A 26,780-nucleotide genomic window follows, 5' to 3' on the forward strand; every position below is an offset into this window, starting at 1 on the left:
AGACAGCAATGGTGGGAGGGAGGAGAGGAGGGGGAGAAAGACCCTGGTGAAACTCTCAACAGATGCGTGAAGCCCTTGTCAGCATTCCTGCTAGGTAACGCAAGGTCAGGAGCAAGCAGGAAGACAATATGAGGACTATTTGGGCTCCCTGAGCGCCAGATGTGTTTTAATATGACGGCTGCCCTCCCAGCTAATAAGGTCAGCCTCTGGCTCCAGCCAGACGAGCAAACAAGTAGACTCTTGGCAGGAATTCAGCTCCAGCTTGGCACAGCCTCCCTCCCTGCTTCCTGCCTTGCTCGCTCTCTCACTCATTCTCTGACTCTCTCTCACAGGCTCAGAGAGATCGATGGAAGTCGACTCTTTCTGTGCGGGTGTGTATGACTCACTCCGTCTCATACGGCCGCCTTTTATTAGACACTTCCCTTTTTTCTCCAAGGGGAGAGGGAGAACTACTGCCTAAAAACTGGAGCCTTTGAGAACATCTGTGCTTGGATTGTGCACTGACATGCACACACCCACTCACATGTAAGCGCACACACACACACACACAAGTATAAACACATGATCTACACCAGTTTGCCTACAGAGCTGTTCACGCTGACTACCTTTCACCACTGAACATGAAGTGACCTATAGAGGCTAATGTTGAGAGATAAGTGATGAAAAACTAAAATTAGTTTATAAAATAAACACTGAACCAATAAATCTGACTTCTCCAGTGGGGGAAATAAAGAACCAGCATTGGCGCCGTAGAGATTGGCTCGCTTCGAACTCAAACGGGGAAAGATGAGGCAAAGAATGAGGAGGTGGAGGAGGAAGAGTTGGAGCCGACAGAGTGAACATAAAGTAAAAAAAAAAAAGGACAAAAGATACAGAGATCAAGAGTGAGAAAAAAATAACTCCTGGCTACTACTGCTACTTATTTATGGGATACAAAATGAAAATCATTGTCAATATTCATTGTCATTGTCATATTGCATAAAGCAAAACTATTTGGGAAGTTCATGAAACAACAGTCAACAATAACTTTCTAAACCATCTGTGTAATTGCCATTCAGAAACAGTGGGGAACGTGTGAATGAGGGGATGCAACGAGCAAAGTGACGGATAATTCAAGTTCGCAATAAACTCACACACACAATCCCACCCATGAACAGCAGTTCATGTAACACTAGTTTGAATGTCTGTCTGAATGGACTCACAGAGACACTAAACTCCTGGCTCTCTCAGTCTGTGATCCATTGAGGGAAAGCTGACTGACGTCATCCTCAGCCTCACATAAAACCCCCCCCATCAAAGACAGACCCTCTCCTAGTGGTGCCTGCAGTTCTCAAATATTTACCTCAGGGTTGAGCCATGCAATACCACACACTCAGGAAATCTGCTCCTCTACGCACACGGCCCCTCACTCACAACTATAACTACTATTGACACATACCAGGTGTATGCACGACCAGCCAATGGAAAAAGGTCTCTTTGCTTTCTATCCTTTTTTTAAAGACACCGTTGTCATAAGTATCACACATCTGAGCTTTCAGAATCTTGCCAAGTGTCTTTCTGACATCTTGATATCTAATCTACTCTTCAACTTGAGCCACCACAAGACTACGTAGTTCCTCCTCTTTCTGTCTGGTGAAGTCTGCAGAAAGCACCTCTTTTACAAAAGCGATTTTTAAATGTGCCACACACGACCTGATTTATGATAAAGCAAAAATATTTTGCCAGTTTAAGATTGCTGGTCCTCTTGAAAATTAAAGAACTTATAACATAAGGACATTGTTTTCATGAGAAGGATAATAAAATATTACACTGTAATTTAATAAGTTCTTCCTTACGTGCCCATGTTTTAAGTCTTTATATATTTATTTTTTTGTCCATTAGTCTGTATTTACTGGACGTACGGTTGGTCAGAAAAATGTCATCCATCACTGTGTTAGAAAAGCTTTCTGTTCCAGGGGTTCGACCTTCCTGTTTTAATGCTTGCAGACAGGGAACATTTGGTTGGCTGTAATTTGAGATGACCTCGTCACAGTTAGCTTGAGGTTACAAGGTCAGCAGTCCTTATCATTCAACAGCCGGCCCTGTTTCTGCTCCACACTGATCCTTACGATGCCCTAACCTACACATTTACCCATGCACACACAAACTTGCACACAAAAATGGCTGTGTTCCCACTGGTGCAGCGGGTCTACTGGTTGATGTATGGCAGCTTGTAAAGCAGGGCTGTCAGTCAGTTTTAACAGCCTATCACAGAGATCCAACAGCACCGCGGCCATGCATGTAGCCATAGCCCATTGACCGGTTCAGCAACACTCCATAAAAGCAGCTAATACTCCTCGCAAGCTGAGTCAGCCAAGAACAGAAAAACAATAGAGAAGGATGCCTTTGATCTGTGCTGACAGATCCTCAAGAAGGCACTAGTGTTCAAAATGCTCTTACGTGCGTGGAGAGCTCCTACTGTCTTTCTCACACTATCACAACCTTATGCACAGCTCTGAACAACTCTGGCACCTGCAAAGCTGTGCAGCGTGGGAGCTCATCCAAAGCCTGCTATCGGTCCAACACTGCAGACACATGTTCCACATTGAGTGAAAGTCAAACAGCATCTGATCACTGTTCAGCCAGCGTCAGTCTGTCTGAGGCTCGGGTCTGTAGAAAATGTTATGCTTGCTGCTCCCCTTAGGCAAACCAGCAGGTGGACACCAACTGGATCACCAGGACTCCACCTGGTCTGGTCCATACACATAGTGTTATATACACATGACAGTGATGGCAGATAATAATATCAATGAGTTTTGCTCCCATTAAAGACCTAGGGTTCACATTGAGCCATGTTGGGTGGATATCAATGACATAGTCATGGCAGATAAAAGCAAAGGAGAATTCTGTAATTGTAAATTCTGAATAGTATACCTATATATAGCGCATTTTATGCCTTGCAGCGTGAAAATGGCTTTAAAACAGATTTTAGACCTTCAGGTTCACAAAATAACATAGTAAGTTCTGTAAGTGAAACTGTAAAAACCCAAACCTTCTGCATTCAAACATCTTTGCAATAACAGCGAAAGGTGTTTTGGAGGGAACGTCTACCTTTAGTAACCCAAATGACCAGACTACAACCTTGATACTAAAATATATGCCACTGTACTGGCATTTGAAGGTAATTAGTGAACACAAGCATAGTTAAAGTAATGAGTCTGGCAGAAGTACAACTGCATCCACTAACTGTAACCTCAGCGGATAAATATTCATTAGCAGGCTGCTAAGCCACCTGACCTGTGACCCACTCACTTCCTCTCCCCCGAAGCTATCAAGGAGCAGCGCTAAAAGCTGACATAATTCTCTCCTCCTCACCTGTCTCTTCTCTTTCTGTTTGACGTGCATCGTCTGCATTTGAAGTGGTTTTCAAAGAACACATGTTGCAGGGTGGAGACATCGGACAGAAAAAGTACCCAAACCCAGCAGAAATAATTGATTCGCTTGAAAAAATAATAAACTGAAATAAATAGATAATAAATCAAGCTAGCTCCTGTTACAATTAGACAACACTGTGTACCCTGTGCTGTGTTATATCTTTAAAAATTCTGAATATCAATCAAAACGCACAGCTCTTGTTTTTGCCGAGTCAAGTTACTAAACAGGCACAGATGGTCTAAGAGGGATGTCCTGTTGCTCCTAAAAGAATCTTAAATTGTTGCTGGTCGTTCTTATTAGCCTCATTATTGTTTACTGTTGTTTTATGACGTACCTAACGCTCCTTATAAGGGTTTTGAAGAAAAAGAAAATGCTGGAAAATACAACAATGTCTCTTCTCTCTCCAGGAAGTTAGATATTTGTACATCTCCTGGCATTGGGATATCCCAGACCCTGAAAACTCTCACGTAACCGGTTTTGTTGGTAGTACCGAAAGTCACTGAACAGAAAAGGCCACTGGTGACTATGGGAAAAGGTTACACGGGGTGAAAATTAAACAGATACTTCAACAACAGTTGTTAAAATGGGGAAACTGAAGGACAAACAAAGCTGTGCAAAAAACATGGAAAAGGAAATTAGTTTTATTGTTAAAGTCAAGAAAATTAGCAGGAAGATGCTGAAGTAGAGAATAAACTTCAGGAAGAAAAGACAAAAAGAAAAAAAAAACTATTTTGCCACACAAGACACAATCTGAACACACAAACTCACATTCACAGATCATTTCAGGCCAAAGTTTGTAACAGTATCCTTTGAGAATCCTGAATGAATAAAATATAGAGATATGGAGAAAAAGCTGTCTAAGATATTTTAATGCTTATGTGGTCTCAGACCTACATTCATTCCTTTGTTTTTTTGCTTTGATGTCTTCTGCTTCATCTGATTTAGTCATGGTGACCTTTTGCTTTTTTTTTGCTGTGTCGAGAAAAGGAGTAGATGTAGACAAGGGGAGGACAAGTAAAGGACCCCAGGGAGATAAGAAGAGAAAAGTGCAGCTGATGTGGGGGAGGTCAGTTATCACATGGGTGACCTGAAATGATGCTACAGGACCGTTCATCACCTCCACAATCAGAGAGTCTGAGTCAGAGTGGAAGATGAAAAGGCACTGTATGGAAATCCAAAATCCAACTGGACCTTATATCATAAATCATCTGCTGTGTGTGCACGTTAAACTAGTGCATGTGCAGCTCTGTCGTTGTTTATGCTCAAGAAATCCATCTCTTTTCTAGTGTGAGAGGCAAAGTGCCAGTCATATGGTTGTGTTCAGAAGACCCCCACCAGAATGGACACATCCTCAGTCTTTAATGCCCCCTCCTGAGGTGTGAGATCATGTCTGTAGCAGGGACATTGCCAACAGAACACAGAAGCATGCACAAACTGCTGTGTGTGTATGTGTGTGTGTGCGTGTGAATGTGAATGTGCATATGTGTGTAAGCATGTGTGTGAAGCAGATGGGAGGAAAGAGAGAAATTAGAGAGGGGTAAAAGGAGAGTAGCGACAGAAAGTCTGCAAGACCATGTGTGTCTGTGTGTGTGTTGGACTGAGGGGGCTGTCAAGGGTTAGGGGGAGACAGAGGGGAGAAGAGAGGGGGAGTGGTGTGGTTAGGCATCCAGAGTCAGTGAACATTTTTCTGGCAAGCGTCCTCTATGCTCCTGGCTGCTTGCCCGGCTCTGAAGCAAACTTAAACAAACTCCTGTTGCAGCCATCTGCTGGGCCCGCGGGATAAATCACAGCACTGCTCCGCTCTGTACGGCTCAGCCACACCACTATCAGGTTACTGTGTTAGCGGCCTCACACGCACATTCACACACGCACGAACACACGCATTTACCGTTAGGCATGCAGGAACACATTACAGTTCTCCTTCTCATCTGCACACACACACACACACACACACACACCGAGCAGCGCGTCAGCCTGGAGCCAGGGCCTGCCATGGGGCTCACACCACCAGGAGAGGCCAGCAACATGTGGCCCCGCTAATACCACAGGGAGAGATGAAGAGGAGGAGGGAGATGAGAAGGGGTAAAAGTGGGATAAAAGGGAAAAAGAGGAAAAGGGGGGGGGGGGGGCACACTGAGGTGATGGGGGACAGGACAGACAAGGAGAGAGATGACACAGCTGGGAGAAGAAGAAAGAAAGAAAGGAGAGAAAGGGAAGAAGACCTCTGACACCTAACTTGAGCCAAGTGCTATTTTTATAGCCCCCTGAAGAAGAGGGTAACATAAAAACATCTAGAACCCCTCTGCGTCTGTGGACTCATAACAGTTTAAGCATTTTATACTCTTGGATATATTTGAGGAGGAAACACTGGGCTTCAATATGACTTTCCTCTACTCATAATGTTAACAACACATATTCCTCTAAAATGATGTTTCCAAACTGTATCATTCGACTCCAGCTGAAGCATATTCTTGCTTTATATTTGCTTATAAATCTCAGAACAAGCCAACTGCAGCGCAGCTGTGTCTCAAGGAGTTTGGAGATCATTTGGACAGATTAAAACTACTCTGGTGTCTTCCTTGAGGCTACGCTCTGCACATTAACCACGACTAGCACATTGGTCTATATTGCACACAACCCTGGACAATGTGGGAAAAGCCACTGACCAAGCTGAAAAGTCTTATGTTAGCACAGTGCTAGCCCCATAGCTTCAGATTAGGTTGCTTATGCCGGCTTTCAATAAGTCATAAACATAACCAGCAGTGGTAAACAGTCACATAAAACCTACATTAATAACACATCAACAGTGCAGCTTGTATACTTGAAAGGGAAAGCACAAAAAGCGGTAATTAAATAATGACAAGAGAATATGTGGTATCTATCTGTCACACATGCAGAAATGTTAGCAGGTTATTTCTGACTCATAACATGGTCATGCCAGTGACAGTGAGTCAGAAAAATGCAACCATGGAAACAAAGTCTCAAAGTCTGTGTGTTCATGCAAGTCTGCGTACGTTTGTGGCTTGGTCATTGAGAGCATCTATCCTTGTTTGTGTGATACTCTGTGAATAGGATGACAAAACTATTACCAAAGGTCAAATAATACACAGCACACTGAGCCCAGATTTTCAAACTGGCAATAGCTAAAAGTTCCTATAGAAAGTGTATGAAATCGGCTACATGCCAATACTCTATGGATGCTTCAATCTGAAGACGTTTAGTGTAAGCGAAGAGACCACATAAAGCTAAATGTGTCAGAGATACTATGTAGTCTGCATTCTTCCAAAGGTATCACAGTCTCTAGAGACATGTGAGGCTCAGTCCAAAACTCCCTCTCTGTCTCTGTCTTCCCAGCTGTCCTGGGGCTGGCAGGACAAGCCGAGTTTGTGAGAGGCCAGGTGGCTGGACGGCATGTGTGGGGGTTAGGGAGAAGGGGGTCAGGGCCAGGACTTAGGGATGCTTACAGGAGGAGGGAGTAATACAAGAAGGGAATGTCTTCTTCAGCCAAAATAAGCTCCCACAAGATCACCAGTAATGCTCATCTTTATCTCTTTTTTTGGTTGGCTGACATTAAAAGTGAAGCAATCTAGCAACTGGTTGGTCTGAGCCAGTGGTTGTGCAGTATATTTAGTCCACCAAGGAGGGCTCTTTAGCCTTTAGCTGACATCTCCAGTTGTCCTGGCAGCAGGGTGAGGGCGAGTTGTCCCCCATTAAAAGTATAAGTAGGTCGAGCAAGAGGGCTGGAGCATGACACAAGAGAAAAGTGAAACAATGTAGGAACTGAAGGGGAAGAGCTAAAAGAAGACAAATCACATTCACAAAGACCTTCAGTAACACTTGGGAGGTCTGAAAGCGCATGACTAATGAGAAGCACTTAATAGCAATGAGAAATGAAGCCGAGCACGAGTTACATGTTAAATGTCTGTTAAGGAAATAGGTCCGCTATTAGCTACTGTCCTGCCACACACTCCAGTTGAGTCCAGGTGCAGAAGCACACATGCGCAGAGTGCACATAAACACAGCTGTGGCACAATGCAGCTGCATTTGCCAGCACGAGACCAAACACCTGCCAGTGCTCCCAACCACCTGGTAGACACGCATGTACACAAACACACACATTCAAACACATTTGCAGCTGTTCTTCATGGAAATGACGACAAAAATTATACCCTGTGTCTGTGTCTTTAAGTGCAAGTCTGGTGAATGCATGTATTTACATGACAGTGGGTGAATGTGTGGGTTATGACCAGAAGGCAGCCTGTAGGGAGAGGGCTGAGCTATAGTTGCATTACACTCTACACACTAATTACCACAGTAAACCATAGTTTACAACTGTAAAGCTTAAACTCCAGGACGGTAGTGACAACCTTAAAGTATAACTACGGTGGCCCTGAAGTGCAAATCAAAATGGCAAAAGAGAAAACACAACGGCAAAAGAGAAAACACGACATTAACCAAAACGGAAAAGGTAGGTACCCTCAGGGTGACATGAATCGTTGCTGATATAACATTGTCACGAGCAGTGCTCATATTTTGAAAACATGTAAACCATAGTCCTTCCGGTTCAAAGGATGGACCACCACCAGTCCAATCAGTGATGATTCATACCTTTTCCATTTTGGTTAATGTCGTTGTGTTTTCTCTTTTGCTGTTGTTTTTTCTCTTTTGCTGTTGTGATTTGCACTTCAGGGCCACTGTACATAACTGCTCTTACACATTGGCCCTTTGGCACATCAAGCCACGTTCAATTTTGTCAAAACTGGAGAATTTATAACAAAGCAGATGCACAGTATGAAACATGTCCAGGAAAAACATCAGGTTAAATGCATATGGACTGGCTTAGAACACTATTTCCAAGAAGCACATTGCTCGTCATTGCTTGAAAAGATTTGCTGCTTAAAAAATAAATAGCATGAATAAATTCATCCAGCACAGTTTCCAGAAATCTTCTGTCATCAAATAACTCTTAGCTCGCTGCAAAATCCCAGAGTATGGAGAAAGAAAATAAATTAAGTAACACTTAATTTAATGAAATGACTCCAGAGAAAGAAGACCTCAGGAAAGACTGTGTGTGGAGGCCCTGAACAAATGGATACTAAGAACGGACTGGCAAAGCTTTTAAAACTCTGAAAACAACATATGCTTTCGCTGCATTATGAGCTTTACATCCTGTTACATTTTTGCTCAACAGTACATTATATTTCAGAAAAATAATATGAACGTAAGCATGGTGTGCCAAGTGGACCAATTCCAGTTTTTGCAGCCTGCATCACTGCTATGTGATGTAAAATTTCAGAGAAAGTGCACATGGGAAAGCTATGGTATAGACTTCGGTTGAGGGCTTTGGGCTCTGTGTTGACCTGACATTCAAGGATAACAACATTCTATTACAGAGACTTGAACATGTTATTGGGATTAAACTAACTGCATTAGGCTGGTTTAAGTCATATTTATCTGATAGATTCCAGTTAGTTCTTGTAAACAAAAGAATCTTCTGCCAGAGTTCTAGAGAATTTAACAGAGAACCACAAATTTTAAATTCTCTAGAGAAATAAAGGCTTTTATACAGTGTTTTCTCATATATGTAGCAGTACTCAACATGTATTATACTGAACAAATTAAAAGTAAAGTCTAAAATCAGCTCAGTAACCCTATATGGTAATGTGAAACTAATTCGCAGCTTCAGCAGAGGTAAAATTGCCTGACATTTGTGTATTATAAATGATTGTACAACAAACATCTATCTCCTACAGATTAAACTACTACATCTAATGTAGTTGACAGTCCATTGCAAGAGAAGCAGCATGGGTCTCCTGTGCAGAAACTTCACATAGGACCCAGAATATAGCCAATATCACATGAATGCACACAAAGTTGAACTGGCGCTGTACTCCCCCTCACATGACTCAGTTCTCACAAGATTCCAGCTTGATAGTTGACCAGTCGTTTACTGGCTCACTGCGTTCACATATTTTGGTGCCAAATGGGCAACCACAAAAACACTATTGAAACAACAAGTACACTGCCCTCTCTGTTCCCTTTTCACACTGCCCAGAACACTGGGTTTGGATATCACTTTTTAATGTAATAGCATCCCAAAAAAATAATTCATTCATTCATTAATAAAAATTTTAATTAAAAAAATCACTGACCAAAATAATGCTGAAAAATAGATAGAGACGTCAGTCACAGAGCAAAGCAGTTGCATGGTGGTAGGCAACCACAGACAAAGATGCTCTGTTCACTGCCTTGTTATAACATGAACGGATGGCAGACTGTTTTTTTTTCCTGTCTTCCTCTTTCCTGTGCTTCAAAAAAGGCTGGAAGATGTGACTTAATGGCATAATTGCCTACACTAGATCTAGATTTGGAATATTTTCAATCAGGCTAGTAGAGATATGCAGTCTCAGACTGCTTCGATTTCTTACAATGAAACCATCTACTGCCACTGTGTCATATTGTTGTTGAGCTATGATCGCACACAAGAAAGAACACAGACAGGAAACAAAGAATGAGAGTTTCAGTTTGTATGTCCAATGCTTTTTAACAGTTCATGACGGATTGTATCTTGCAGGCTTCACCATTAAATACCAAAAACGAAAAGGTTCATATGTAACACTCTGATAGAATGCATGGGCACTGTGGCTGTGAAATCAATAGGTCCTCCAGCGAAAATAGTCCTATCCCCAAAATGTACCTCATACCATCTCGATTCAATAATGCAACATGACAATGAGCTGGTTTTCCACGTGTTAGAGCACACCTTTCTGGTCAAACTTATACTGACAGAGCAAATGTAATGTGATTAATTAAAATGCTGTGTTACAGCATTATGTACTGTTGAAGTGAACTTCCCGGATTGTATTTCATCATGACACTAGAATCTGAAGCAACAGCAGCTTTCAATGAGAGCATTGAGAGATGAAAAGATAAACTTTTTGAGGAACCCCCATCACTAGATTGATGATATCAAATTTATATGTATCTACATTTTTAGGAATGAGTATGGTCACTCAAAAATCCTTGTAAGCCTTATAAGAGAGGATTCTACACAGTGAAAAAAAGAATCTAATGACTGGCACTTAAAAGAGTTTCTAAGCTTAATCACACGGGCAAACCTTATGACATAATACTGTGATTTTTTCAAAATGCTTAACAGGTGTCTCATATAGTTTCTTTCCCTGGTGCGACATGTGATTCTTAGTGACCCTTTCACCGAGGGCTGTACCAGATCAATATCCTGTCTCTGCTTCACTCTGCAGGGTTAGGGGGTCAGTATGTTTTCATCAGTTGGCTGCACCCCAACTTCCAAAATATGACACTGGCAAGCCCTGAAAGCCCAACATCCTTTGCCAACATCCTCAGTTTCTCTCAATAATATCAACACCCTTTTGCTTAAATAAAAGGTAAACAACCCCAAATAAGCAGTGTCAGGCTGACAGATCACTCACTATGATTAGAACTTTGTAGTTGATGACTTTATACATACAAAGCGTGGTACAGAACTGCTGATAATGCTTAATTAAATCACTCTCTCCATCCTATTTGGCTTTTCACTGCATTTCTCTCTTCAACTGGTAAAACATTTTCACTTAAGTGTCTTTAATGACCCTATTTTGGCCTATGTGGATTCATCCAGACAGGCAATGTGCAGCATATGTGAACAGAAAGAGGAAAAACTGTCTTTTGTGCCATTATTCAATTTGATATCTGAAGGAATGGCAAACTAGCTAAATAAGAACCTTCTTCTTTAATGATTGTGCAGCTGTAAGTTCTTCAATTATATTGTGACTATCGTAAAAAAATTATTACCAGATGGTGAAATTGAGTTAAAGCTCTGAAAGACTGGCTCTGTCTGTCTGATTTGTCCTTTCATGTATCTACATCAAATAACATAAAAGAAAAAAAGGGGAAAAAAATGGTCATGTGAATAATAAAAAAAATGAGAAAATTCTCTGTCAAATGGCGTGAGAACTATTGAGATTGTACTGTACATAATTCTGGTTCCAAGAAAAGTAACATGATGTGTTTTCTATGTTAACTGGACTGGCAGCAAACAGCGCATCGTTGAACTTTGGCGTGTAATGTAACTATTCCTATACTGAGCTCCCAAAATGCAGGTATGATGCAGAACCATAGTGGTCATGCCAGCACCAAATCTAGTATGTGCCAGCAGTCTGACAGGCGGTTACTCTTAGGGGATCAAAGGTTTTTCTTTTCCAGTATGATGAATTCTGTGTCACAGTCAGCTCAAAACATCACCTTTCACATCGCAAAGGATACGAAGGCCAGAACCTGCAAGGTCAAACCCTTACCATGACAGAGCTGTGTGTGGTAGGTAGCCTTACACATGCAATAGGTTCATGTTTAGCCAGGTTGATCATAAAAGGAAAAGCTGGAACACCTCCATTTCATTTTTTCCATTCAGATATGGGCAAGAATGCAGAACTGAGTAAGGCTAGCGGGAAGAGAATGATTAAAGCTTTAAGAGCTAATCAAAACCCACCTCCAGCAGCTTTGAAATTAAGCTCCTCAAATACCAGAGGATTCCCTCTGAAACGCTAGGCTGTCTGTCAGACTGCGCTGCTGGGAGAGGAAGGCAGCACAGCTGTAGAAACTTTACACTTTACACGCAATATGAATGGTTTTAACAAAACAATTACATACATATACAAGTACGCCCAAAGAGATCTCACACCATATGTTAGGGCCACAACAAATACCATGCTTTAGATTGACTGTTTTAAAAGAATACCCTTTCTGGGTATGACACTCTGCGGTTAGATTTGCTTTTATGATTAAACGATAAGAATAGGAGCCCCTTCTCTTCTGTTTTCCTCTGTCTGCAATTTAAATCCCATTAACCCCCCCCCATCTTCTCTCCGCCACACAGTCTTCTTCTCTCTTCTTCTTCCAATAATTCACCCTGGATAATTTCTGCCTCTCCTTCTCCAACATCCCATCTAAATTTGATGTGTAATTGTTCTTTCACTTCTTCTCAGACTACTCTATAAATCTTCCTTGGTGAAACTGTCAGGAGGCCAGCATGTTTTTACTGTGACGACACCAACCTCCTTTAAGGGATAAGGGCAGCACAGCGAGAACAGTCAACAGCTTACACGAAGCACACTTAAACACACAATATTCACAAATGTATAAACACATTCAAATTAGCCGTATCTAAAGAGTGAAAACAAGCACACTTATACCACACACCGCTGCTATACATGCAACAAATCAATGACTGAACTCTGTAACAGACCTTGCTTTCACTCCTCTGACATTAAAAACTTTCACTTAGAAAACCACCATTAAAAGATAAACATAACTTGCAGGTACAGACTCACATACACATATCGTCATTATAGGTGAAGGTGATGGATAACAGGATTTCACAAAAGCTAGCAGGCCGTATTTCATGAAACTTAGTTTCAATTTTGGAGTGGATCAAGATCACTTATGTTTAAACTGCTAAATGAGGACTGTGGCTCTGCAGGTAAAGAGGTCCTTCTCCAACCATAAGGTCAATTAATCGAGCCACAGCTGGTGTATCAAAGTGTCCTTGTGCAAGACAATGAACCCCACAGAGCTTCTTATATGTTCATCAGTGAGTGATTAATGAGTTAAAAGTGATGGAACTATAAAGTTTATGTTTATGCCTCTGGCAGACGCTTTTATCCAAAGCGACTTACACTCGTACCCCAGGTAGGCAGATAGCGTAAGGGGGTCATGCCTACGGACCCCCTACTGGAGATACCCGTCATGTGTTGGGGTCAAAACCAGATCACCCACATGAAACTTGGTAATCTTACCACTACACTATCCAGTCGCTAAAGTATCAAAGTGTTGCAAAGTGCATACATATACAGGTTGAGAAAGTCTGAATGAGTATTATGAATGAGTAACACATTGAAGAAGCAGTTTGCATAACCTAAAGAAGGTTTTAAAAAGCGCTATTGTGTAAACCATTTAGTCTTTGTTATCAATTTACTCTTAATGTCCTCTTTGTCCTTATACAAACAGAGAACACATTGTTGACTGCAGGGTTATTTTGGCTTGAGCCAAACGTCCCAGTCTCTGGGGGCCACTTTATCTATTGGAGGACACCCTGTTCTTCTTGAATTAGGATATGGTTCTTAATGACTGACAGCATGTTTGGGCAAATTGTTATGGAATGATTGATCAGACACCTTTCTGAGAATATGGTGCAATGGTTAAGAATCTAAAAATGTAAAGTATAACACATGCATAAAATCATTCAAACCAAATCCGTAAAAAAACGACAGTTTTTATTAACTTACACTTACAACCAGGACAATTAGTGTGTGATTTTAAGATATTACGATTCCTTCCTAGTGAATGCCATAATTCAGAGCATAGGAAAGCATAAAAGAAACTAAGAAGGCAATTCAATTTCAGGAAAAAATATTTGGACATTGTCAATTCTAAGAATAAGAAGGATGCACTTAACTGTTCTAAGATGCATCTTGTATGTCAGGCAAACTACTTGCAGGGGATTGCATGAATTGGATAACACACACACACATCTGCAGGTGCATCAAAAAAACTTAATAAAACTGAGGTAAAAGTAAAAGTATCCCTGTAAAACCTACCGCCCTGCACTATATATGCCATGAAAAGAGTAACACCATGAAATTAAAACCACCTTAGACATGTCATCAGTAGTTATGCATTTGTATGAAAAGCTACAGGAACCCCCAAGCTAATTACCTATTTTGTTGAGTCTAGGAAAAAAAAAAAGAAGTACATACAACCACTTAAACAGACATTCAAATATGGGTTAATCTTAAACGTCAATGCATGATCATGTGGCAAGTGCAAAAGCCTGAGCACTCTTTGATCTTTATTGACTCATTTGGACTAAAATGGAAAGCATAAAAAAACACTACTTAAAGTAGCTGAGTGATAATCTAAAAATGATGTGGAAAAATTGAGGTGGAAATAAGTTTTGGGGTTGTATGGCAATGCATTGTCAAAATGGGGTGGGCAAAATGATAGCACACGTCACTGCAACTGCATGAAAACATACTTTACATCGTCCAAAATGACCACAGAGTTGAATTCTCATGAAAAGTTAAATCAAAATCTAAGCATCAAAGAAACGAACAGATCGAAGAATAATGGCGCGATGTTTAAAGTACCAGCGTGTAGTATGTGCTGACATCTAGTGGAGCAAATTGGAAGTTGCATCCAAATAAATATCCCCAGCCGACCCACAAATTTTGGTGGATGCAAAAAATATGCATAAAGTAAGTTGTAGAGCAACAAAGTATGCTTTTTTGTTAGTGGGTCACGGCGGCAACATGGCAAAGCAACATAACAAATGTGAAGAAAAGAACATTTTGGGGTACAAATTGCTTTCTATAAATATTTAAATTTTTATTGAACTTTCTTTCTGGAGCCACTGAAACTTAATTTCGTTCTGTTGTACACTATACATTGGCATACCCTGAATGACATATAAAGTCTAGTCCAAGTCGGAGACTTTATGCAAATGAAAAACAGTTAGGAATATTATATGGTAAATGGTCTGTACTTGTGTAGCACTTTTCCAGTCAATCTGACCCCTCAAAGTGCTTTCACACAACATGTCACATTCACCCATTCACTCACGCAGCATGCTGTACAGTGCTGTTTGATCTAATCATTCAGTTCAGCGTCTCGCCCATGGACACTTCGACATTTGGCCCCGAAAAGCCTGTAGTCGAACCACCAACCTTCCAGGCTACTGCTCTTCCTCCTGAGCTACATCCGCCACAGGACAATCCATTTCTGACCATCAACTACACTAGTTGTTATGTGGTGTTATTTTTACCACTAATTTTTAGAATCTATTTTCTGCAGGTTGTTTTTTCTTTTTTTTTTCTTTACATCTTTTCAAACTGTACAAAGATATCAATTCATCCACAGGATCCTCATGAAACTCTATGTATCAAGTTTACAGACTTCATCAGTGGAAATTCTCTCTGAGTTCAAGTGAAATGTCTGCTGACCAGACGCCCGTCTCTGGTCACTGGCTGGTGGTCTATACTTACACACCTGTCAACAACCGTGTTGTCCAACATACTAATTAGCCACATAGAAGCCGAACAGAGAACATGATGACCATCCATCATTTAAGGTTGTGTCTATGTCTGTGTGTTACTTTTAACGGAGGCAAGTGTCATGTACTGGATCTCATTTCATGTACTAATCCATTTCTAACCAAGCAGGGAGGTGAGACAGCACAGCATCTTACACCTCTTAAATACTTCAAGACAGGTATTCACACACCCTAACGAATAACAAGGGATTAAGGATTTAATTTGTCTCTGTCTTGGTTGTTGTCATGTCTCCAAATTCTCAAATTTAAACAGAAATTAATTCTCAACTTTCTGCTGCAATTTTAAAGACTTGGGGGAGGAAGGCATGTCTGAAAACATGAAAGACTCAGCAGAATGAATTAAATACTGTATGTAAGTGCACGCAGAGCTAAGGGGAACCAGATGGGCACTTCCTCCTGAGAGCTCAAACCCCAGCGATGACAGACGCTCTCAAGTATAAAGCGTGGCACTAAAGGACAAAGCACCTGTTATACTGCAGCTTTTGCACCATCCCTTCCCCACACCTCTGGCACTTCTAAGCTATGAGATCATTAGCTCTGTGTGGTCAAACTTGACTTTGCCACCAGCAAGAGTTCCAATCCAAAATGATCACCTGAAACTCTACCCACCCCTACACCCCTCCCGTGATGATCCCCTATGTGCAGTTAGAAGAAAAATTCCATAATCATAATCTCCCATGTGATTGCCATGAGCCTATCTTACAATACCACAAGGGAATTCTCAGACAAAAAAAAAACAAACCTTATAACAATGATAGTGCAAATCCAAACACTTTTTAAGGACAGAAAGAATTGGTTGGACAGCTCCAGACAGCTGGTGTGAGTGTGCAAAGCACAGAGGCTTCTGCGTGTGAATGGCATCCACAGATGTTCTTCACATGTCCTGCGTGGCCAGACAGTCAGGGTTTGTTTGCATAAGAGATGTGTCCATAGGGCCAGCTGGCTGTCTAAATACTCCTCAGCTCTTCATTTACACATCACCATCCTCAAGTGCTCTGAAATGTTCCTCCATTTAGCCCCACAGCCTACAACTTAGTTAACCATCATCTGGAAAATCAGAGCTCTGCAATCGACTTCCCTTTTTGTGCTATTGAGAGAAATGTAGAAGAAACAAAACTGAAAAAAAACAAACAGGAAAAAGACCATAAAGTGAATGATGACAGAACGATCTCTCCTCAGAGGAAGTGTATAGATGTACTGTTCACTGAGCCAGCCCATCTGGAACACTTATGCAAGTATTAAAATGACCTATTACCATAGTTTGTCATGAATATGAACTCAAACCAGTAGAAAATCTAAATGCACCACACAATAGCTGTGATGTAATGCAATGTCATCAAACACACATCAGTGCCAAAGTAGCTAAATTAGACAGAATTGTCTTTCCATAACTGATTGTGAGGCAAACGGGAGTAATATTGTCTTCTTGACACTCACTAAAGGGAAGATGATTGTCTCATGGTGCAAAGAAGAATCAATTATCGATAATTTATTGCTTTTAGATTAATGACTCAGTTCTAGAAGTGAGGTAATTAAGATTTAAACTAACAGAATAATTAAATTTTACTCAATGCTTTTAGAAATCCACTTAATAGGTTAGGAATTGGGCTGCATAGTGGTGTGGTGGTAACTAATGTCACCTCACAGCAAAAGGATTACTGGTTCAAATCTCAACTTGGGGCCTTTCTCTGTGGAGTTTGGATGTTCTCTCCGTGTATTTGTGGGTTCTCTCGCTGTACTTTGGCTTCTTCCCACCATCAGAAAACATGCATGGTAGGTTAATTGGCATTTCTAAATTGAACCTAGGAGTGAGTGTGAGCGTGCATGGTGACCTGTCCAGGGTGTACCCTGCCTCTCATGCAATGGCAGCTGCTGCAATAGGCCCAAATAAACATAAACACAGCAAACAGTGGGCCTTGGCCTTCAGGTCCCCAAAGTTTTGCTCTGTTGTTTGTAAAAGTGAGCTCTGATGAAAATATTTGAGTCTCCTGCCACATGCACAAACACAAGAATTATTCTTTTGTCCAAAGCAGAAATAAGTATTGCACTGGCCAGTGAGCAGCTTTAAACTGATTATATCAGTGCATTCAAATATGATGATTACCCTGCATTTCCTTATCACCACTTGTTATTAGATTTAGAGATGGCATCAGGGAAGACACAGTCAGCACTCCCCTGTCAAGGGAAGGGGGGTTAACAGGTGACAGGAAAGTGTGATTCTAGACAAGCTTACGAGTTCACTGGGTGGAACAAAAGTAAAAAAGAACCGGGACATCACATCAAGCTGCTTGTTTTGTTCTTACCTTGTGTCCAGAGTGTGGCGAGGCCAACTCTTCATCTTTCCCCCCCACAACTGAGGCTCCAGGTCCAAGTCTAGCCCTGTCCTGCTGCATGTTCTGTCCCACCTGCACCATAGCCTTGCATTCCGCACAAGAGCCAATCACCAGCCTCCTACCATCATCCACCAGGAGCATGCGAGGGCTGTGAGGTGCGTACAAGAACACAGGTAGCCGGGCCACAGTGACAGCACACAGCCTACCTTGCCTGCAATGCTCCTGTCTGCAGAAGAAACACACAAAAGACTCACAGCTGTACTGACGGGCCCAGGGGGAGCTTGGTGGCTGGGGATTAGCACTGGATAAGCTCGAAGGGGCAGGGGTGGAGGGTCCCAGGCCCTTGCGCTCGTATTGGGCCCACTGAGAGTGCAAGTCATGGTAGCAAAGGTTACAAGCTGACACCAGGCCTGTGGCGTCAACTGGCTTGGCACGTGGTGCAGGAGGGTGGACTGTGAGAAATGGAAAGAAAGGCTCCTTCTCCCCACAGCGACCAGGTGGGTTGACATGCAGCTGGTATTCTCCTCCTGTGCTCAGCTCAGCTCCACACAGGTAGCACACTGACATGGAGCTGCTGGAGCGCGAGGTCATCCCTGTGTGAAAGCGGACCAGTCCAGACCCGTCAACAGACACAGAAGCATGGTACCTGACGAGGAAGGAGCTGACAGATGTGATGAGATCTTCGCTGAGGCTGAGTCGATATGCACCCCAGATATCCTCCAGGATTGAATGGCACTGTGGGCAGCAGTGCACACGGCCGTTCCTCACTCCCTGAGCATTAGGCGGGCAAGGCAACATGTTAATAAAAGGAAAGTACATCACACTGCGGGATTTGCCTACACCAGCTTGTGCATAAATTACTCTCATATCTCCTCTACACTCCTGACCACAGAGAAAACAGGCTTCATTAGAAGCCTTAGATTCAGTTGTGCACTCTGTGGACACTGGCGTTTTTCCTTCTAGAGGTGTGGGCTTGGAAGGATGAAGAGCACCAGAAGTCTGGTTGAGGGGGACAACATAAAGGCGCTGGAGGACAGGTATATCAGCCAGCTGGAAGCTCTGCCACTGCTGCATGAGAGACGTGTGGCAGCTACCACACACAAGTGTGGTACCTGCCGGACTAATAGGTACCGCACCTCGGGGAGCTGAGTGAAGCCACAGGAAGGGAAAGAAGGGCTCTCCCTGTGCCTTCTCTTGTTTCTGAACACTGACTGTATATTGGCTATCATGTCTGAGCCCAGTGCCACAGATATAGCACACGCACTCCTCCGATCTGGAGTTTGCAGTGTGATGTGCTTGGGCACTCTTTCTGGCTAAAAGGTCTGTGACAGGTCTGAGCTGGGATGTTGAGCCTGTTTTAAGGCCACACATGTCCCTGTCATCATCACTTGTGATGTTAATCTCATCCTCATTTGAGTTGTCAGAGTTATTCTCCCTGGGAACTGCTATGTTACATTTAGGGGTGACAGCAGCCATGCCACCAAAATTCAGCGCAGCGTTAGAGTTATCCTCGGCTCTCCCTCGGTGCAGCAGAGATGGATGTCTGGACGGAGCACAGCTGCTGTCGTCAACACACTGGATCTGACGCGGCTCCACATGTCTGACATTCTCCTCTTCCAGCCATCGCCTGTTGCGCATAATGACCCCGTTGTCTCTCACAGGTGTGTCAGAGAGCGGACTGTCATAGCATCGCTGAGGGAATCTCTCCTGGGACTTTGCCAGAGATTCTGACGATTGACAGACATTATTCATAATTTTAGTACCGCGCCTCGCCGGCTGAACACTGTCTGCTTTGGGCGATCCCTGCACCCCATAAACACCCACCGGGTAGCGCACAGCCTGCTGTGAATCCGGGCTGTTTTTAATACTGATGACATTGTTTTTCCTGCTACTGTCTCTTGGCGACTTGCCTGATGCCCTCAGACACTTGTCTTTGCTCACACAGACACTGTCAACTACATCCATCTCCTGATCTGATATGTTCTCGTTTTCAGAAAAAGATGAGAAGTCAGACTCTGCGCCCCCGTCGTAGTTCTGGCTGCTGACACTGATTCTCCTCTCCAGATCATAAGAGATGTTCCACTCCTGTGGGATCCGCCGAGAGTCGCACTGGTAGGGTCGTTTCAGCCAGTACATGCGCTTCTCAATGGGCGTCCTGCTCCGCTCGAAGGAGTTCCACTGCTCCGTCAGAAAGCAGTGGCACACGGCGCACACCAGCGCATGTCCATCCGGGCTGAGTTCGCACGCACCCGGGGCTGGCTCTTGATTTTGGAGAAACGGGAAAAAGGGAAACCTGTCTTTCTGATATGTCACTTGTAACCTTAATTCCTTCCCCGGTGTAACTCCGCTTCCACAGATAAAACAGTGAACAAGACCACCTAATCCGTTCCGCTCAGTCCTGGAAGCGTTACGAGGCAATGGGCTGTCTTCACCGGGCATTGCTGCAGCCATGAGTCGGTGTTTTCGAGATAAGGGTGCCAGTTCCTGGTCACGGGAGGAGTTCATTGTTTTAAAACACCCAAGACAAGGCTACATGGCATAAGGTCCACAGCTAGGTCATACTCGCGATAAACACTTGTCTCCAACCATGCAATGAAATTTTGTCCAACTTACAGAATGATAAGACAGACGACAGTCCATTGAAACAACAGCGTGCAGCGAAGCCAGCAAACCGTTAAGTGCTATTTTTCAGGAACAAGGAGAAATTCACTCAAAACATCCACACAACAGAACGGAAGTCCTTGTTATTTGAAGTGTGCGGTCCGCTTGTTTGTACTGGACATCCACATGACAGAACTTGAGATCACTGGTCGTTTATCCAGCGAACTTTTCTGCCTGCGCTGTGCAACTTTGGCTGCTAACTCGCTCACACTGTACACAGCGCCATCCCCAATTCATGGGACCCGCTTTGACACCCCAAACACAACCCACACCCCCTGCCAGCCCCCAGTTGCACGGATTATGAGCACACACTCCCGCTGAAGCTATCCATGCGTCAAAGACGTGATCATATCCACAGTTTAACTTCCAAATAGCCGTGTATTTAAACAGACTCCCCGCATGCAGGGATCCAAGACTCCGTTATAGCAATAATTGGTGAAAACTTCACAAAATCATCTTTCCTCCACGGATCTGTAAAGCGCATAGGAAGTCTTTGCTTCTCATTTGTGACTTTGTAAAGTCTTTAAGTAGACTTCTAGCACTTTTTGTTCCTGTCCGAAATATATTTATATAAATACACACACAAGCGCGCGCACACAGTATATGCTCATTTTCAGAGGCAGCTATAGAAAAAAACTATCACAAATTTGGCCACAGATTCCTGAGCGGCATACATAATTTTATGCTTCAGGCCATCGTTAAATATTGCCATAGGCAAAAGAGAGTCAAGGAGACTCAACTCGATTCCAATACTGTGTCAAGAATCACTAAAAGTGTCCCTGTGTAAAGGAGTTCGCCCAGATTCATGACATTTATGAAAAATATATGCAAATTATTCACAACTGTATAAAAATATGATTTATGGTGTGTGAGTAGTCTAAGTTAAGTCCACGACTAAGAAAAAGCAACATTTAACAGTGCAAAGGCGACTTTCGAAGAACATATCATTTGTGCACAAGAATGCATGGTACATACATATATACACTTAGTCCAAATGCAACATGCTATCACAGTGAAATTTCCAAAACACCAAGCATAAAGACGGTCATATCAAAACGTGATGATACTTCTCTCAAGCCCTGGAATATTCATCACACAAAGAATCGTTTCTAACAGTTCCTCCATCCTGGTTCCTCTCCAGTTTGTGTTGAATTAGGACTTCTGATTTACCATCTAGCATGTAACAAATCCAAACAGAAGTAAACATCTATCTATCTATCTATCTATCTATCTATCTATCTATCTATCTATCTATCTATCTATCTATCACAAAACCTCTTTATGAATTTCAACCGGTTCTGGCTGTTTTTCAAATTTTTTATTGTTTCCAAGTGAGTTCCTGAATGATTCTGGCCTTTTACACTGACCATTGACACAGAAAAGAAGAAAAAGAAGGGGACACGAGTGCAAAGACATTCAGTTTTCCATTGAATAATTAACATACACGTGCTTTAATGGTCCATATTCAAATAGTTCTGTTTTCACCTTAAATTCACTCATTGAAAACACCAATGATGTTCCCTCAGCACATATTTACAATACTGCCTTGCACTGTCAAATCTAGGTACTGCATCATCTGGGAAATCCCCCCTTCTGCAGCCAGAGGCTCATCCAGGCAAATCACAGCTGAGAGGAAGAACAAAAGAAAAACAGTCAGGAAGCAAGGAGTCAGATATGGAAAAAAAAATACAAAGAATGATTTGGCATGTGAAAATCTTTATCATCACATTTTGGTTTTCTGTGTGAAATGAATGAATGGATTAATTCAAAATCCTTCTAGAAATCCTTCTTCTCATAACTCATATCATACCAAGATCGTAACTTTTGCTTCTGTGGTGGTAGATTGTGTGTGTATGTGTGCTATGTTGAAAACGACAAGAGGTGAAAAGGAATCCAGTTTATAACATATTTGAATAGAATAATCCCATATTTTATCCATATGTGAAAACTCTTGTTGGGTAGTGTAGGGTATCCAGGGGTTTTGTCAGAGTGAGACGATGACAGAGGCAGCAGGAGCGCATGGACAATGTTTGTGTGTGTAGTGTAGTGTGGAGGTTGGAGAGTTGAAAAGATTGTGTAACAATACCAACCAATTACATGAAAGGCAGCTTGGAGGCCTTGTGATTTTTCTGCGATACATTTATATCACAATACAACTTTCAAACAGAAAAAAAAAAAACTTAGAGACCACGTGCTGCTACAATGCATAATATAGCTTTCCTCTTGTTTCTTCTTTTCTATTGCTGATATCGTTGGTCATATTCATGTAGTTGTTGAAAATGAAAGCCTAAATATTAATTTTAATTCTATATGAGATTCCATTGGATTTTCTCTGTGTTCACAGATCTACTCACGGTCTTAATCATACTCTTCATCTTGTGCTGACTTGTGGCATTGAAACTAAACAGTTAACAGTATTCCCTCATAACGCTTTCTTATCTGACCATTTTTTGAGTTTGCACTACTTGAAGCTTCTGAGAAGAAATTTACATATAGAAGGTGTCTATCAGAGAATTCTGTAACCAGATCTAAAGACTTAATTCCATCATCCTTTTCTTCACTGTCATGTGCTAATATAACAGAGGACAGCTACTTAAATTTTACTCCGGTAAAATTTGACTCTCTTGTTGACAGCACTATAATTTCAATGCATACAACATTGGATAAACATTAGCCCCTCTGAAAAAGAAGGTAATCAGTCAGAAGAGGTTGGCTCCTTGGTATAATTCACAGCTGCGTGCTTTAAAGCAGACTGCAAGAAAGCTGGAGAGACAATGCCGTTCCCATTAGTTTGGAAAGGTAGTTTGATAACGTATAAGAAAGCCCTTCATAAAGCTAGAACTGCTTATTATTTATCATTAATTTAAGAGAAAAAGATCAATCCCAGGTTTCTTTTCAGCACTGTGGCTGATGAAGAGTCTGAGCTCTGTTGTATTCCTTTAACTCTCAGTAGTAATGATTTCTGGAGCTTCTATCAGAGAGAAGATCAATGGAATCCTTCCCACTATTGTCACTGATGTATCATCAAGTACAGCGGCTTATTAGACAGCATGGCATAAATTTTCATTGCTATGCTGATGATACTCAGCTGTACTTATCTATGAAACCGGATGAAACCAATAGCTTGGTCAGACTACAAGCACATCTTCAGTTTTAGCTTCTCTTCATTGGCTCCCTGTTAAATTCAGAACAGAATTTATCATTTTTCTCCTCACATATGCAGCGGCCAATGTATGTCTGGGAAGCAGACACCCTCTCTAACTTTAAGATTAGGCTTAAAACTTTCCTTTTTGATAAAGCTTATAGTTAGGGATGTGACCCTGAAACATCCCATAGTTACGCTGCTACAGGCTTTGACTGCTGGGTGGGCCTCTTATGTCACACCTTTCCTTACTTTGCTCTCTTTTTTCCACCGTTTAACTTCTCATATTATATTATTATATTATTATGTTATATGACATGATGTACATTTGGCATTATTGTTTCATTAACTTGTGTTTCTCTGTCTCCGTAGGTATCTTTTTAATGGTGTTTGTTGTCCCCTCTTTTCTGTCCTTTCAAACCCCAGCTGATCGAAGCGGTTGGCCACCCTTCCTGAGTCTGGTTCTGCCAGAGGTTTCTTCCTGTTAAAAGGGAGTTGTTTCTCTCCACAGTCATCTCATGCATGCTCATGCATGAAGTTTTGGTGCAATCTGTTGGTTTCCTTCGCTTGTAAATTGTTTTTATTAATTGGCTCTGTGTGTATGAATTGGACTCATTTTTAAATTATTTGATTGGATATGATTGGATTATGATTACAATGAATTGGACTCTAATTGGCTTGAATTGGACTGTATTATTGAAGTGCCTTGAGATGACATATATTGTGATTTGGTGTTGTATGAACAAAACTGAATTGAATTGAATTGAATTGAAAATACATCTGATTTCACAATAGATTATAATCTATGATTAAACTCTTTTAAACTTGTGTATGTGCACATGCAGGGTATACACTGTCTTTTTACATTCATCACTGTTTGTGCCAGTGCTTTCTTGTCCATATGGGAGGCATTATTTTACAGCTACACCACAGGGCTCCACACTTCACCATGTAGATCTCCTGAGGACTGGACATGTCAGAGGAAAATATTAAAAACAGACACAATGGATATTTTATCATTTCAAATAACAGTATATATAACAGTATTTATCAAACCGTAAAACTTCACAAAAAAGTCTGCTTAAACAATAAAAGCATTCACAGAGGAGATAAAGTTCAGACAGTCCGCTTGTGGACCATCTTTACTGTAGACGTCATTGCATGTTAGAGCAAAAAAGTAGCTGTAACAGATGTATCTCCGTTAACCAAGCCAGCAGTGAAGCGTATTTAACAGAAGCATTAAAGCTAAAACTTGTACAACCAAGATTAATCATGCTCTTAACCTGTTCTGTGGAACTACTCAACAAAATCCTGATGGATAGATAAAGGAATCTATCCAAAAATGGGCTTTCACGGTCCAGAACCTTTGTTTCTAGGCATACGTTCTTATAGGTTCTTATATTTCAAGACTTCCCAAAAGCAGCTGGCTCTCAATTTCAACAGTGCCATGAAACAAGTGTTTTTCTAATTCCCTATTTCAGACCATATCTGCATTAGGAGATTATTCTCACTTTAACACCGGTGAAATCCTTTTACACTTCAGAGACTTTGATTTGCTTAAGCTGGTGTGTCTGTCAATGCTCAGTCCTCCGATTCAAAATGTCACAGCTGCACCTACTGTTTTCTCTATATTTGAGTGACACGGCTTCTCCCTCAAGACTGAGTGGACTTGACCAGGCCAAGCCTGACTGACAGCGCCGACTCTTCACTAACCCTTTGCCACATAACTCTGTACTAATTCCTTCCTCTTTCTGTCATCTTATTTCACATCCTATTTTGCTCATGTAAGATTCAAGCTGTTTGATACATCACTTTTAAACAATAAGAGCCATTTTCTACCCCGATGGCCACAAAGTGGAAGCGGGGTCACGATGGGTCGTGATGTTATGGAAACTGTTGTTGACTTCCTTCAACACACAGCGCACATACAATGAAACAGCTTTGAATGCAGTTGCTGTGAGTGTCACCAAGACAGTGGTGACATGTCAAGTCTACACCGATGTGCCAACCGATAATTTGTCATCAAGACATGGTGAATTCCACTAAAGAAAAGCCCTGCCGTATTTTCTGTGTTTAAAAAAAAAAGATTATTCATTATCCTACAAACTTCATGTAATACGAGAAACTCAAAGACTAAATCCATAGTTTTTTTTGGTATTTTGGTCCAATGCTATGAGACGGGTCATTCAGCGTGTTTGTTATTACCACACGCATACGCTGCTTCTTATACTGTACAAGCAGGGCTTTTTCTGTGACATACGAATACGTTTATAGGTTAGAGTTGATTATTATAATACTATTGTTGTTTTACCCTGATTTATCATGGGACATGTGCTCAGCAGAATCAGAAAATGTATCTTTATAGTTATTCCAGGAGCTGAAGTTGCTTAAAGACCCTGCTTCGTTTGTTTGGTCACAACTAGGTTTAAAGAGTCCATATTATGGAGGTTTGTCTCTGCTAAGAGGGAGGTTTTTTCTTTTCTTTTGTTGCTTTGTTGCTTTGAGATTGAATTGAGGAGAAGTTGAGATGATTTTTTGGTGTCCTTAACAAGGCAACTTTTGTTTTTAAAATTGGAATTATATGAACTGAACTTTTTTGGATCTTAATTAATATGATTTGATTAGATTATGATTGTATACACGTGAAGCATTGACTTGAAATGTCTCGAGATGACATTTGTTTTGATTTGGTGCTATTTAAATAAAAGTCAATTGAACGGAATTTATGCTGATGTGCAATTTCATGACATCATGTTGGAGGTCCAAGATGACAAGTTTACAATATAACACACTGTTGGAAAGGGAACTATTGAAGAAGGAAGGTCCGTCCCAAAGAGCGAGACAACTGTTTTTTTTGGCATGGCTGAACAACTTTGAGGGAAATATCTAATATATCAAATAATGTGTTTGTTTTCTTTAAATCTATTGACTATCTAGGTTTAGGATCTATCTCTAAGTTGCAGTATGTGAAACAGGCAGAGGTTTTCAACCTGACCAGGCAGGGTACGCTGTACTGTGAGCAAAAGAGCCCTGATGAGTCCTCACATTTCTAGTTGTCATTTGTGTATTAAGGTTTGAAAGCGGCAGGTACCTTTTGATGCCAAAA

At 41.6% G+C, this 26,780-nt stretch overlaps 1 protein-coding gene across 1 annotated transcript in view; it reads right to left on the bottom strand.

Moving 5' to 3' along the window:
* Positions 1 to 20,696, bottom strand: part of gse1b (Gse1 coiled-coil protein b) — a 166,407-nt gene extending 145,711 nt beyond the window's left edge. The window contains exon 1 of the mRNA XM_075461967.1: positions 17,842 to 20,696. Coding sequence (XP_075318082.1) covers positions 17,842 to 20,376 — 2,535 coding nt within the window. The 5' untranslated portion in view covers positions 20,377 to 20,696. The remainder of the gene's footprint in view (positions 1 to 17,841) is intronic.
* Positions 20,697 to 26,780: the final 6,084 nt, after the last annotated feature.

This window comes from Odontesthes bonariensis, chromosome 1 (genome assembly GCF_027942865.1).
Source record: "Odontesthes bonariensis isolate fOdoBon6 chromosome 1, fOdoBon6.hap1, whole genome shotgun sequence".
NCBI classification, from domain to species: Eukaryota; Metazoa; Chordata; class Actinopteri; order Atheriniformes; family Atherinopsidae; genus Odontesthes; species Odontesthes bonariensis.